Source organism: Pteropus vampyrus, unplaced genomic scaffold (assembly GCF_000151845.1).
Source record: "Pteropus vampyrus isolate Shadow unplaced genomic scaffold, Pvam_2.0 Scaffold41, whole genome shotgun sequence".
Classification (NCBI taxonomy): Eukaryota; Metazoa; Chordata; class Mammalia; order Chiroptera; family Pteropodidae; genus Pteropus; species Pteropus vampyrus.
In genome coordinates, this window is record NW_011888822.1 from 3,080,462 (window position 1) to 3,096,457 (window position 15,996).

The window sequence follows — 15,996 nt, forward strand, 5'->3', positions numbered from 1 at the left end:
AGTATTTTCTAGGGAGGCCCCCAAAATTGCCTTTAGACGTTGCTGTGGGGAACAGGGCAAGAAAAGAAACAGAAGACATGAGTTCTCATCTTTGCTCTTCCATTATATTTGTGATGGTCGGGCTCTCATGTCATTCTGCAGGCCACCAAGGATGTAAGGCATCTGATTTAGGTTGAAACAGGTTTAATCTGGGAGATAGATGTAACCAAAGCATCTCACTGGCTCTTTAAAGTTAATGAGCATCACATGTATGTGAAACATCTCATGAAATCCTCATATTCTTGTGCCTTCCTAGGCAAGATGTTGAGCTTTAGATGGCTTATCCCCTTTTACGGTTTTCACACGTGAGCAGAGCTTGTTTTTTAGCTACTGTGTAATTCTCTTGGTAGAAGCCTCAATGTGAAGGCCCTAAAGCATTTGTGTTCTAGTTGTATGGCCTAAAACCATCATTTTCTCCTTTTTCACCCAGTGCATATTGTACAGACATGGCTTCATCGATATTTTTGGCACATTTCCTCTTGTTTTTTTTTCCCGAAGAGATCCCCTCCGTGCCCCTGCTAAAATCTCTTCCAAAGTAAGAGGTCAGCTACTTCTCCTAAGTACGTCATCATTTTAAAGGTTCTCAGAGAAAAGTTGTGTGTGCAGCAGAGCAATAACTGGCTGCCTCAGAGAAGAAGGGTGAGACCACATCCTGGTGAGAGGGCCACTTGTTCAACTTCCTCTGGGAAGTGGTCATTCTCCAGGCCATGTGATCTTTCCTTTTTCAGAACCACTCAAGGCATTGCCTGGGCTCTTCTCCTCTCTTCCCTTTCCTCTTTCTTCCACCAAATATTTCCTGCATGCCCACGCCACACACTGAGCAGGAGGATGTGTATGTGTGTGGTGGAGAAAGAGAGAAGGACACCAAGATGAATCAGAAACGGAATTGGCCTTGAAACAGCATATAGTCTATTGGGGGAGGCCAGAGAGACTCATAAGTAATTCTAACAGAGGCTGCTATGCCGGTGAGAGTACTGAAGGGGAGATCCATCCATACTTTAGCATCGCTTCTTTCAATGTATCTTGTCTCTCCATTTATATTGTGCTCTCTTAAGAATGGACATCAGCTGTTTTTGCCTGCCTAGCATCCATTTCTCCTTCTGATAATGACATCCTGATTTTGTATTGGACACAACCCAGTGTGACCGTTAATCAAAGTGCCATGGCCTGCCCCTGCTAAAAGGTGGGTGTGTGACCAACTCAATTCTCTCTCTCTCAAATTTGGCCCTCAAGTGGAGATGCAAAGATAGAAAATAGTCAGAGCCAATTTTGTCTCATTACCACATCAGTGACACTGGCCATGGTTCCTGCCACCTGAATTTTTGGAACTTGTCTGGGTCCTGTTTGTAACAAGGACTAGTCATTCAGCTTTTTCAACAATCCATGACCTACCTCAAGAGCCTTCCAATATATTTTTTTAAAAAAATCTGAATTAGCTTGAGTCTGTTTCTGCTGTTTGTATATAAAGAACTCTAATATATACTCTTCTGGAAATAAAGGCTGGACCTCATAGTTTTTCTCTATGACTTATCAATGTGCTTCACACAAAGTAGATGCTCAATAAATATTGGTCAGTTGCTAGTCTGAGGAAATGATCTCAGGATCAAATGTCTTCCGTGGCTTAGCATGGATTATTTTGGGTGTTTGGCATAATTCCAAAGTTTTCCTTTGGCTAATTTATTTTAAGGTTTTGTTGTACTCTGTAGCAATCACAAAAGCAAAGATAACGTCTTGTTTACAACCAGAGAAAGGCATTTTGCCTTAGCGGTAGAGACGTGAATAGATCTATAGAAAGTCTGGTGTTAGAAGCTCAGGGTTGGTAGAACTTTCAAGGCCATTTAGATCTAAGAGGCAGTTGCCTCATAGTGAGGTTTCAGAATCGATAGTGATTTAAATACTAGTCAGCGCTTAGAGCCAATAATAAATATTCTGTTAGTCACTAAATTACAAGTTGACTCACTTTATGACGTCTTTCAGAGTACAGCATAAATTAACTTTTTGCAAATTGAATTATAGTTTACATGCTCTAGTGGAATCTGCAAATTAAATGAGGCAATGGCAAATTCCTCTGTAAACTGAAAAATCCTGATGCAAAAAGCAAACAAACCAAAAAAGAAAAAAAAAAAAAAAAGAAAGAAAGAAAAAAGGAAGGATTTTCAAGGGCATGTACCACTATTTCTGGAAAAATTTTTTTTCTTAAAGAAACATTTGAGAAGATGTGTTTCAGGAGGTTAAATATAGTTATAGAAGGTCAGTTAAGACTTTGGAAGCCCCGGGCATCAAGAATAGTGGAATGCTCCCCTATAGGCGATTAAAAATCAAACATACTAAACAATAAAATAGATGTAAAAACTCCAAGTAAATTCTGAGTTTTTCCATAATGAGTATCTTAGTGCCTTTAGAAATAGCAGATTCTTCTAAAACAATGTCAATGTCCCACTGTCCTAAACAGGCACATGCTTGCTCCCTCCTTGGGGTCCTCCATCACCGACAAGGGTGGGGGAAGTTCACTTCCACTTACCTTATATAATCCTATATTGTCAGAATTTAAAAAATAATGAGCATGCATCATTTTAAAAAAATTTAAAGTGATATTAAAATAGGAAAAAGAGCGCAAAGGAGCATCCTGATACTGAAAATGTTTTGTATCCCTCTGAATGGTGGTTGCGGGGATATACAACATGACAAAACTTCCTTGAGCTGAATGCTTGAGCTTTGTGTACTTCAGGTAAGTTTACCTCAATTAAAAAATATTAATTAATCCTATCAAATCCTTAAAACTGATATGAGAGTTGAAGAGTTACCTGCACCAACACAAAAAACCTTTTCTTCCATCTCTTCCAGACATTCTTACCGATGGCCCATAAATACCTAAGGGAAAAGAGAAAGACCAGAGTTGCATTAATGCTTGTGCGAGTGCACTGTTTAATGCACTTTACCGAGAAGCTTGGCACTCATAAACCAGGAAATGCACGTGGCTCGGAAACAGCAGATTTTGGAACTGTGTGGCTCAGGCTAAGAAACATCAGGCAAGGTTCACTTCCACTTATAGATGGGGTTGTGGTCATTATCAGACTTGACTTAGATTCTTTGACTGATTCCAGAAAGCACCTTGGAAAATGTCACATTGTAACTTAATTTGTATAAGTGCCAAATGTCTTTTAGGTAGGGAAACCCCTGAAAGGTGTTGTATAAGAGAGAAAAAAGAGTGCTAAATCTCACAACTACCAACTCTTTTATCTCTTGTCAAGTCTCATTCAGGAAAATCTACTCTCACTTTCTTTTGCTGTGATCTGTCAAATGCAGGAATATTACAGGGGAGAAATTTCAAGTCCACATAGAAAGTCCTCCCTCTACCCTTCCCCCTTTCCTCAAGTGCTCTTCTGTTGATGGAAATTAATCTTTATACAGAAAATAAAATAAAAAGGAGGATTAAGAATTACAGAGGCACAGATCAAGGGTGTTTGGAGATTTTAAGATCAGTGTTACTAATTCATTCATGAATTATCCCGTTGGCCTTGTGGATTGTTACATACTGAACTGGCATTGATCAAGGAAGTGAGGCTGGTGGTTTTCAGGCTCTACTGGACCAAGTAAGAAGAGATCTGGTCATACTCAAATATATTCAAATAATCAAGTTCCTAAAATGGCTTTAACTGCTATCAAAACCAACTGGACAACTTCTAAATCCTAACCTCACCAAGAATCAGACAGTTTCATTTTGGAACATAAAGAAGAATACACCCACTTAAAATTTATACTGTTTGACAAATGTCAATGGCTCTTGGGATGGCTGGTGGCCAAAATCTACTCAGATCTTTAAGCCAGAAACTGGGGAGTCATCCTGGGTCCTTCTGTTTCCTTATCTTCATTCATCAGTTATCAACCGCAGTTGATTTTTTACCTCCTGCAAAATTCTTCACTCTGCTCAGTCTTTTCACATCAGACCTCTACTATTTCAGTCTCAGTGCATGTTTTTGCTTCTGTGAAAAACTACAGGGGAAACTCTTAGTGGGTTTCAAGGATACCAGAATGATTTTCATCTTCCTGGTCATGAGATAGATTCTATCATCTGCAAATGCTATCATGGCTTTTTCCCTGCTAAAACCCCTTCAGTGGTTCTGTCCTGTTTACATGAACAGATCCCCAAACTTTGGCCACTCACATTCCATTTTCATGATTTATCCCATACTTGTCCACCTAATCTATGATTTACTTGATGTTTTTCTTTAAATTGACTTATGTTACATGAATAGATTTATTTTGCAAGACAATTTTATATTGTAGCCTCGATACAATGATTATATATTATGTAACACATTAAAATATGTAAGTAACTACTTAACTAATACGTGCTTGTCTGTATATCAGTAAATGATCTTGTGTACCACTAGTGGTATGTATACACTCGGGGAAATGTTAGCTTATAGAGACAAAATCCAGCATCTTGCCCTGGCCTCGAACTCTCTTCATTTTCTGGCCCTGCTTAACTTAGAGTAAGCTTCAGCACATTATATTATCTGCAATTACTGACCACACCATAAAGTTTTACACCTCCATAACTTCACACATGTTATGCTGCCTGGAATATCTTCTCCCTGCTTCTGATGTCGATGTTAGAACTCATCTTCTTCCTAAGTTTAAATCTTTACCTTGATGTCATCACCTCCTGGGCCCCACAGATAAATTCTGCTGGTAGCAATAATTTATTTGCTTTTATATTTATCATATCAACTAAACTGTGAACTTCCCGAGGGAAGAAACCTTCTTTCTAAATTCCTAGCATGGGACCTTCTTTTTAATTTACTAGCCTAATTTCTTATACATTTGACCCTGGAAAAACATGAGTTTGAACTGTGCAGGTCCACTTATATGAAGATTTTAAAAAATAAATGCAGTCAGCTCTTCATATCCGTGGGTTTCACACCTGCAGATTCTGCATCTACAGATTCAATCTACAGTGGACCAAAATAGTATTTTCACCTTCCCAACAGCAGTTTTTCAATCTTGGATTCCTGTGGACGTCAACCTTGATTGAATCTGCGGATGTGAAAGGCTGACTTCAGAGTTAAAAGTCATATGTCAATTTTCGACTGCGCAGGGGTCAGTGCCCCTAACCAGGGCATTGTTGAAGGGTCAAATGTCTATGGTAGGTGGTAAATAAATATTTGCTATATTTTAATTGGATTTGAATGTCATGTTCTTGGAAAACCAGAGTGATCTTTATAAAGATTTCTGATGAGATTTTAAAATGTTGCATAAAAATATGCAGTGCATTGCCAAGTTTTTCTTCCAAAAGATATTCCATCTATTTTTATCTCCTCTGCTATTACCCAGTCAAACCACCATCATGGCTGCCTGGCCCATGGCAACAGGCTCCTAATTTGTCTCCCTGCTTTTACTCTTGACCCTACATGCCATTCATTACCCACAGGCAGAGTGATCTTTCAAATGGGTACATCAAATCATTAATACACTCATTTTAAATAAGGATGGAAAACTAGGGAAGGGTTTAGGCAAAGGAGTGACACAATTATATTTCTATTTAAAATGATCCCAGTGGCTGCTGGGTGGTGAATGCGTTATCGATGGAAGGGGCAAGAAAGAAGGCAAGGTGACAGTTAGAGATGGTTACAATGGTACAGACAAGAGAGAGAGGATGGTGGCTGGACCAAGGTTGAGGACATGGAAATGGTTGGCTGGCTGATAAACTCATCAGTTCTAAAGCTAACATGATCAGCTCTATTGTTACATGGATCACCTAGCTGTCCTAGACAGTGTCCTCAACTTTCTTGAAATAGTATATTAACATATTCATGGCAGAAATGGACATCCAAGGAAGGTTTGGCCAAGGACAAGAAGAGAGGGTTATTGGCCTGTACTGTTTAAGAGATAGCCTTCTAGTTCTAGCTCTGCTGGTTAGTCCGAGGTGTTGGGCAGGGTGCTTAACCTCTTGGTGCTCTGGAAAACAGGGCCAGGGTTGTTGTGGGGATTAAATGAGATGATGCTTGGAAAGTATAAGCATGAGGCATGGTGGGAAGTAGATACACAATAAATGTAAGCCTTATTATAAAATATCTCTGTTTACAGAGGAAAGCATATCATTACTTGTAGTAAATAACAGCTAAATATGAGAAGAGAAGTCTGCTTAGACATATGTACATAGATAAAATAAAAGGTCAAATAAAGAAGTGTGTGAAAGGTTTTGCATTTTAGTAATGGCTGGTAAGTTTGTAACAGTCCCATACTTTTCGGGAATTATATCTGGCAGCTCCTACCCATTTTCTCTTTCCCCTTAACTTTAATCCACATAAAGAGATTTGAAACAATGAACATAGCTACTACATCTAAGGTGTTTATAGTTTTAACTGATGAGAATAGAAGTAGGGAAAGGAGTTCACTGGTATCCGCAGAATGTAATTCATACTGCATCATTAATTTTCTCTCATAATGAAAATACTAGCTACCACCTAGTGAAGTTTTACGAGTCTTCTGCACTATGCCAAGCACTTCACGTGAATTTATTATACCCACCTGGAGGGCTTAAGAGTTTGAATCTGGAGCCATGTTGCCTAGGTTTATGTGTGACCTTGGGCAAGTTACTAGGCTCATCTCTACCTCAGTTTTCTCATCTGTTCAATGGGAATAATACTAATGGTACCTACTTCAAGGATTCTTACAAGGAGTAAAGTAGTTAATAAAATAAAAATGCTTAGAACATTATCTGGCACAAAGTAAACACTATTAGGTATGCCATTATGCTATTATTTCTACTTTTCATGAGGAAACTGAAGTTCAGAAAGTTCAAGTAACTTCTCTAGGGTTCCACAGCTGATGAATGCCACAGACAGAATTTAAACCCAGAACTACCTGGTTCTAGAGCTTTCTTCACCATGCTATTCTTCCTCCCAGTCTAGATGACAAACTTTGGTTTCTTTATTAAAACAAAGAACATGAATTGCTATTCTAACTGAACAGAGAGGATTTCTGGTGAAAGGCTTCTTAATGGAAAAACTGAGTGGGATCAGAGAAAAATTAACAACACTCTTTTGAAAAGTATCAGTTGGTTTGCATGAAGGAGAGACTTTTCCTTTGAGGTTTTCTTTAGAGTTTATTGCTAATTGGGCACATACCAGAAGATGTCGAATTTGAGAAAAATTGAGGGCTACAATGTACTGTTTCTGTCTAGTCAGCTCTGGCTCTATATTTTATTTGGTTGAAACATGCTCATTAAACAGAATGAGAAGTACCTGGAGCAGATGGAAGTTCTGTCATTGCCATCATAGGTGGCTTTCCATCTCTAGTTCATCACGCTACAGACAAATCTATCTGTGTGGGCATTAGTGGTCCTCAACTCTCTCTTTGGGCCATCTAGAAATGTGGAAATCTGGATTTATGAAGACATAAATCAGTGTTCTAGTGTAGTGAGCAGAAGTTTAGCCTAGTGGTTATATCTCAACTCAGGGTGGAAATACCTAGGCGAGAATTCTGACCCTGTCATTAACTGTTCTTTGGCTCGGTTGCCCTGTGCCTCAGTTTCCTCAGCTGTAAAATGGGGATAGCATAGGATCTACTTCATTCAGTTGTGAGGTTTGATGGAGATGATGCATGTCAAGTGGTTAGCACAGTAACTGGTACAGACTAAGTTCTTGATACTATTAGGCATCATTGTTTTTTGTTGACATTCTTACTACGACTATTAGTAGTAGTACTACTAGTAGAAATAATAGCCCTAATATAAAGAGTATGTAACTACCAATTTTGCAAAGGATTCACCTTTGGATTCTTTATTTCAATTTATGTTCAGCTTTTGGGCACGCATTGATTGGGAAATCAAGTAAGGTACACGTGTTTGGGTTTAGATCTCCAGGTCATATTTTGCATCACGATTCTAATGTATCCTTTCTTGTAGCATTTTCGTGAAACCCATGCCAGTGGGTCACTGACATCCCTGTCATGCGCTAGGGACGTTTTAGTTATACAAGAGTCCAGAGTGAATTCAAAGGACCAAAAAGAGATGAGGACGATGCTCTTGGGTTCAGCTTAAGTCCCTTGAATCTCAATCAAATTCATGGAAGACTCCCTTGCCTCAGTGTCCCTCTGCCATGGAACTACTTGGCAGGGAAGCATCCAGGGTGTCATCTGTACCTAAAAAGGGACAGTTGTCCTTCATGTGGTGTTTGTGAATGTAAATGAAGTAGTATCTCAGCTCTATTTTTTAAATACCTTCTGTACTTAGCACTAAGTCATGAATGTGATGGCTGCTCAATAGCTTATTCATGGGGAAAGTTTTTATTGTGCATCTTCTCCTAGGATGCCCGAGGATGAGAATCCAGTGCAGGGAGAAGAGTATGTGCCCCCTTCAGGACATTTGCCAGAATCACCTGCCCCTGAACACCTTACAAAGGAGTCAAGATGTCTGAGAGGGATATAGATACCAGGGATGCTGAGGTTTCATATTGAGGACTATGGAGCCAGAAATGACTGAAGAATCTAGAAATGAGGAGTTGGTGCCGCTCTGGTTGAGGTGGAGAGTGAGGCATTTGTGCTCCCTGTGTCCCTGTGCCACCTTAGTGTCTAGCCCATCACAAGCGATAATCAGGCAGACTTTTTTTTTTTTGCCAGAAATTCTTCATGAGTATTTCTTCTAAGGAGAGCAGTCACAGTGAGACAAAACCCATGGTTCCTATCCGGAGGCTTTTCTCCCTTCTCTGGGGAATGAAAGAGAGCAAGGAGGGCACTAAGACTCCAGATGCCTCAATCTTCTTGCATTAGCCCAGCAGGAAGTGTGGGTGGAGGGTAAGTGTAAAGCATGGATGAAACCAAACAACATTGATGACAACCATCACCGACTCATCTGTATTTATAGCTCTTACCATGTATCGGACTCTATAGGGGCAAACACTATCATTCCCTTCATTTTATGCTAAGCAAAATTGAGGTCCAGAGAGGTTAAGCAACTTGCCTTTAGTTAGTAAGTGGTAGTGTCAAGCAAAATTGAGGTCCAGAGAGGTTAAGCAACTTGCCTTTAGTTAGTAAGTGGTAGTTAGTTACATTTCAGGCATTGACCTAATTGGCATTTATATATAATAATAAAATAAAGAAGATAAAATAAAATTATTAAGGTATTAATTAAAAAGAAGGACATAAAAGAAGAAAAAGGAAACAAAGATCAGATGGAACAAAAGAAGACAAATAGCAATTTAATTTAAACCTAATCATATCAATAATCACATTAAATATAAATAAGCTAAATAAATATCCCAATTAAAAGGCAGAGATTTTCAGGTTGTATTTAAAAAGCTAGACCCAACTCTATGCTGCCTATGAGAATTGTACTTTAACTCTAAAGCCATAAATAGGTAAAAAAATTAAATAATGGAAAAGAATTTAAGATGCTAACATTAGTGTTTTAAAAACCTGGAGTGGCTAAAATAAATTTACTTTGTCATGCAAAGTAAATTTTAGGGCCAAGAAAAGATCATTTCATAATGACAATGGGGTCGATTAATCAATAAGACATAATAATCTTAATTGTGCATGCATCTAATATTAACAAACAGAACTTCAAAATATATGAAGCAAAATGAACAGAACTATAAAGAGGAATAAACAAGTCCACAGTTATAATCAAAGATTGCAATATTGCTCTATCAATAATTGATAGAAAATCAAAGATTGAGAAGATTTCATCAACCAACTAAATCTAATTGACATTTATGGAAAATAAACCAATAAGGAAGATAAAAGGGAATCCAAAGAATATTTGGTTAGTCCAGTCTAAGTATTCTTATTTGGGATTCATCGCTAATACGAATGGTGTCTTGGAGACATAGCGAGAGGAGACAGGAGTGTGATGGTTTTGAAGAACAAGAAGTCTAAAGTAGTGGCACAGCTAAGAAAATGGAAGAGGAAAGGGAATTTTAAGAAGCATGGTTGACACTTATTAACTGTATGCCCTTTGCATTTTCTTAAAACATAAAGGAAAGTCAGAAATACTATTATTTATTCCCGGTTGTTGGTCCGTGGTTCATCGAGTTTAAGTTTCAGGTGCACTGTTAAGGTTGAACTGAAACAATTCTAGACCTGGCTCTGAGGCCTACTCTGACTTGGGCAAGTCTTTTTACCACTCTGAGCCTCAGTTTTTTTATTTTTAAAGTGGGGATTCATTTACTCATTTATTCATTTATTCAACAAATAATTTAGTATGCTCTTACTATGTGCCAGGCCTTATAGTAGCTACCTTGAACAAAGGAGACAAATGTCTTTGCTGACAAAGAACTGATAGACTAGTGGAGAAGACAGATAACAAACTAATAAACAAAGAATTATATGATATGTGAGACAATGATAAGTGTTCTGGTAAAAAATAAAGCACAGTAAGAAAAATGAAGAAGGACACAGGTGGGCCAGGAAAGGCATTCTGATAAGGTGCAGAGGCATGCAGAAATCAAGGTGAGCCATATGGACATCTGGGTGGGAGGAAGGAGCATTCAAGGCAGAAGAAACAGTGGAGACAAGGGGCTTGTGGTGGGGGTGCACTTGGAGTCTTTGGAAAGAGTAAGAAAGCAATGTGTCTGAAGCAATGATCAGGGTCAGATAGGTAGTGAAGTCTTCATATGATAGAGCCTCGTAGCCATGGCAGCAACATTGGCTTTTACTCTGAATGAAATGGGGAATCATTTGAGTGGTAGGATCTGACTCGTGTTTTACAAAAGTGGCTGCAGGGTGGGAAATAGACTACAGGAAGGCAAGGACAGCAGGGGGATTGCTTAGGAGGCAAGCATGACAAGTGAAGGGGAGAAGTAATGGAGGCTTGGATTTGAATGGTGATGTGGAAGTGATGAGAGGTTGAACTCTGGATTTACCTTGAAGGTGCAGTGAAGAGAATTTGATGATGGATGAGATGACGGGTGAGAGAGATAGAGAAATGTCAAAGATGACTCTAAGAATCTAAGTCTGAGCAGCTTGGTGAAGGGAGAGGCAATTTATTAAGATGGGAGGATAATAATACCTAATCCTTGTGAGGCTGTTTCAGGAATGAAATGAGATAATGTATGTGAATGCACTTCCTGAACTTAAAACACCATTTGGATGTAAAAGATGAAAAATTAGAAAGCCACAGAGGAGTTGCTAATTCTCAAATATGACAAATACTAATGTTTTAAGACCAAAAAGCAGTACTGATTTTCTTACTGATGTTTTCTATTCAATAAAGGAAGTTATTCTGAATGTTTCAGTGGCTCATTTGAGGAACCACAGCCCACCAACAAGGAGTAATTCTGATATTCTTTTTATGTTTTAATAAACATTAAAGTGGATACAATTTATAACCTCAGCCATATTTCTTAAAAAATTTTTTCTCTCCAATTCTCTAAGCTATGATGGCTCTGATATTTCTATCCCCTTTCTCCACACAATGGAGCTCAATATAGCTACTTAAAGTTTAAATAAAAAAAAAAATGCAGTTCATAAACATTTCTATTTTTCCTGAATCATTCCTTGTGCAACTAAGGTTGTTCACTCCTGATTTAGGCCACACTGGGGCTGACAGTGTTATATTAAGGCATCCATTGTTCACTTTCCAGAGCTGTTCTAGGACCTCTTGGTATATTTCCCGGCAGGGTTAATTTTTAAATGGCAGCCTAGTGATATGAAATTGCTATGGAACCTGTTAGACTTGAGTCACATATTTCTTCTGTTGTCTGTAGGGTCAAGGTTGTCTGAAATATGTTGATAATTTTACAAATAAATCAATAGAAAAATTATTGAATTCAGACCAGTTAGTTCAATTTCCAACAGAGCAAATGAAGAGAATGCAGGAATTTGTGCAATGGGGAAAATAACATCTCAATAGATCCTCTTAAGGAAATTTTTTTAAAAAGCAGTTTTGAGGACAAATACTTTCATTCATATTTTTGTTCTCTCTCTTTGGTCTACTCTACTCTCTTCACTTCTCTCTTTTGCTGTCCTATTCACTCATGCTCTGGTTCCTTTAGCAAATATTTACTGATTATTTATGATTTATAAGTCAGTGTTTTGCTACAGATGGAGAATCTTTTCCTCTGTGCTATGGAAAACTAACAGAATTTTCCAACACTTTGTCTTGAAACCAGGATGTTTATGTCCTGGATCCCTCACTGGCTTCTGTTTAAATCTGTCCAAATCAGTGGCTAGGCCCTGGTACTGGGTTTCTGAGTTCTCCAAACTTCTAATACATAACCAATCTCAGTATTCATGTCAGTTTTACCACTTTAAGTTCTCTCATAAACACATACCCCAAAGAAAATTAATGAGACATTTTTACTGATCAGAGGGTTTAAGCAGAATGATAGTTGGTTTGCAAATAGAACCTGTAGAATCCTTGAAAAACCAATCCATTCCCTTCTGTTGGTTAAATATCTCCCTATTCAGGGTTATACGGCAGAACTCTTCCCTAAGTGATCACATTTTTTGAGATAGTAGGGTCCAAGCAATTTTGTTTAATAGGCCATCACTCAGCATATACCCAGCTGTCAGTAAACATTTCTGTACAAATCGTTGGTTTGATCTGTAAAATAAAACTATATTTTACCTATTCTTTTTATCCTAAATGAAACTAATTGATTGGTCATTCCTCTCGAATCTTAAGAAACTGGAGTTGGTCATACATTTTCTATTTTTTGGCCATTTATTTAAATGCTACACTGCACACTAAAACTGACTCAATTTGAATTGCTTGAAGGCTGCCAGTGGCAAACCTTCACACCTCCTGCACGCAGTCATTAATGAAGTTGTGAGTGACTGATTTATACAGTCTGAAAGATCTGGATGTCTTTGAGAGGGTATATGAAGCCAATAAAATCTCTTAAATCAGAATCACCTAGCATGTTCTAGGAAGGTTTTAAATTGTACTGAAAATCTATTAGAAAAGGAGAAGAAAATGATTCTATCTTGACAGTTAACACAAATACAAATACAGTAATCATAAGAATTGAGGAAGCAATAGTATAGTTGGCCCTCTGTTTCTGTGGACTCTGCATCTTTGGATTCAACCAACTGCAGATCAAAAATATTTGAAAAAATCATTAGCTGTTGCTGATGTGTACTATGTAGTTAGGCCTATGATGGCTGTGGCTGTACTGAACATGTACAGACTTTTTTCTTGACATTATTCTCTAAACAATACAGTATAACACCTACTTCTATAGTCTTTACATCATATTAGGAGTTATAAGTAATCTGGAGATGGTTTAAAGTATATGGAAGATGTGCCTAGGCTATATGCAAACACTACATCATTTTATATAAAGAACTTGAGCATCCATGGATTTTGGTATCTGTAGAGGTCTTGGAACCAGTCCTCTATGGATACTAAGGGAGAACTGTAAATATCAAAGTCAAATATTTTAATAACCTCTCATGAATCTTTTATATTTCCTTCCACATATTATCTGAAGATCAGTTTTTCTTTTAAAAAAAAAATTAAAGAAATGAATGGAGGTGTGTCCAAAATTGCCAGTCAGAGAAGATACACTTACCCAGAATGCTTCATGTTTTGAGGCTTATCCATTCGGACAGCAAGTTTGATTTTGAGGTCTTGATCAGGACAGTTTTTAGAGACTGTCATTTTGTGCCATTCTGACTGTTTGGGGCTGTTTGGGGTGGGATGGAGAATAACCTGTTGAGAAAAAGGACAACCATCTTAGCCAGAAACACTATAATGGGCGTATTTTTATTGATGAGCGACTTTGCTGCTGATTGCTGAATGTCCTGTCCAGGTCCCACAGCCAGAGAGAAGGCAGTTACATGAAGTACAGTTCTGGCCATTGGACTTAAATCCAAAGTACTACCTACCAGTCATGACTGCCTCCTGCCAAGTGGCTCGGTCTGAGGACAGAAGTGATGTTGTCTTGCTTTCTTCCTCTCTCTCCCTAGCTAACTCTGTAAAAGTAAGGATTGTGATTTCTGTGATCCTGCTTTTGTACATTTCCAAAGTTCAGAAATACTAAAGCAACCCAGAACAGAGGATATTCTCCACTCCTAGTTCTCTTCATATAAGGACACGGACGTATGAAAGGAAGAAACATCCTTACATATTAGAGAGCACTTCTAGTCCGCTCTTCCCATTCCTTAAGATTCCTTCCACTATTTCAAGAGGAGGAATCCCTCAGAGGCTGCAGGGGAAGATGGAAGGGACCTTATTTGATGAATAAGAAATGTAATATTTAGAGAAGGGAAGGGACTTGCTGACAGTCACATATTGCAACCTGATTTCATCTGCAGTTTTCATCTTATCATACAACACCCAGCTCTGTCTTGACACAGAAGGAAGCACACACAGCTTGAAGAAGGATTAGCTCTTAGAGAATGCTTTTCACCAGTATGTTTCAGAGATGGTGCTCTGATTTGGGACTTTTGCCTCAGATGCTGTGAACAAAACAAGGAGGGGACATCTCATTACCTCAGATGCTGTGAACAAAACAAGGAGGGGACATCTCAGTAAATCCATTTCTGCATTTGAGATGAAAGAATTCTCAGGAGCCACATGGGATCTGGGGAATGTGCACTTAGGGAGGAATGAAGTATTTGGAAAAAGCCCCTAAACTAAGGGAACATGAACTAAATATAGGCACAACAAAAGCTGGGCTTGCTAAGATTTGCTTCTGTGATGGCAGCATGCCCTGGTTTGTTGCATGTTGCTCTGGCTCTGTTTTCAAAGCATCTATTTTCTCCAGGTGCAAGGAAGGCTGGCTTCTTTCACCTCTGGAGGGGATAGGAGGGACTCAGAGTTTTAGGGGAGGACACTCTAGCCTTCCGGATGCTGTGTCAGCTTCCCTGGCATGACACAAGCTTGGCCCAAGCTTGGAGAGTGGGAACATATTGCTTTCCGGGTGATTGTGGATCAAGAGCTCTGAGAGAGTAAGAGACCATGGCAGAAAAGCAACATCAGCCTACTTTCATATGCCTGGCTTGTGGTGATTTTTCACTCCTAACCGCAGGCCTGACCTTTTCTTTTTGTCATTAAATGCCTTCTCTCTGATCAAAGAAAATTTATATATTTTTTTCTGATGACAAAATTAGAATCTTCTCAATATCTTATGACATAATTGAAATACAAGAAGGCCTGATATTTTAGACCAGAGTCTGCCAAAGTTGTTTTTTTGATTATGTCCTATGTCAGTAAAATATTTTTGGACAATGATCTCAATATCTATAACTATAACTCTATTAATATAAACATATATCAATCAAAATAAAAGCATACCTTGGAGATATTGTAGATTCAGTTCTAGACTACTACAATAAAGTGAATATCACAATAAAGAGTCACACAGTTTGGTTTTCCAGTATATCTAAAAGTTATGTTTACACTGTACTATAGTCTATTAAGTGTGTAATAGTATAATGTCTAAAAAAATGTACATATCCTTATTAAAAGATACTTTATTTCTAAAAAATGCTAACCATCATCTGAGCCTACGGGAAAAATGGTGCCGATAAACTTGCTTGATGCAGGGTCGCCATAAACCTTTAAAGTGTGAAAAATGCAATATCTGCAAAGTGAAATAAAACCAGATATGCCTATTTTTAAATATCAGTAAAAATATATACCCATATATATTTTACATTATATATGTTTACTTTATGTTAATATAGTCATTTCTTTTTAATTTATGCCTATAGCACCTGGTGTTCCTAGGTGGTCTCCCAGGCCCAACCCTGCTTAGCTTCTGAGATCAGAAATTGGGCTTGTTCAGGGTGGCTTAACTGTAGACCATGGACCAATGCTCCACTGGGGTGTGACCCCAAATATTCGTTATTACACATATCATAAAACAAATGCACAAATATAGAAGTCTTAAAAGTGAGCTAAAGACAAAACACTATATTTTAAATATCTTGCTAATTGTAGTGGCTTTGTTCTATTATTAGCTATATTTTAAGGGACCATGTATTTAGGGCAAGGCTAATTGT

General features: G+C 38.2%; 1 protein-coding gene across 9 annotated transcripts in view; it reads right to left on the bottom strand.

The window, feature by feature from the left end:
• The window catches only part of CADPS (calcium dependent secretion activator), a 470,394-nt gene that overhangs the window by 161,262 nt on the left and 293,136 nt on the right, over window positions 1-15,996 (bottom strand). For all 9 annotated transcript variants that reach the window (XM_011358441.1, XM_011358442.1, XM_011358440.1 and 6 more), the window contains 2 exons: window positions 13,560-13,699; window positions 2,844-2,910 (listed from right to left, as the gene is read on the bottom strand). In XM_011358441.1, coding sequence (XP_011356743.1) covers window positions 2,844-2,910; window positions 13,560-13,699 — 207 coding nt within the window. The remainder of the gene's footprint in view (window positions 1-2,843; window positions 2,911-13,559; window positions 13,700-15,996) is intronic.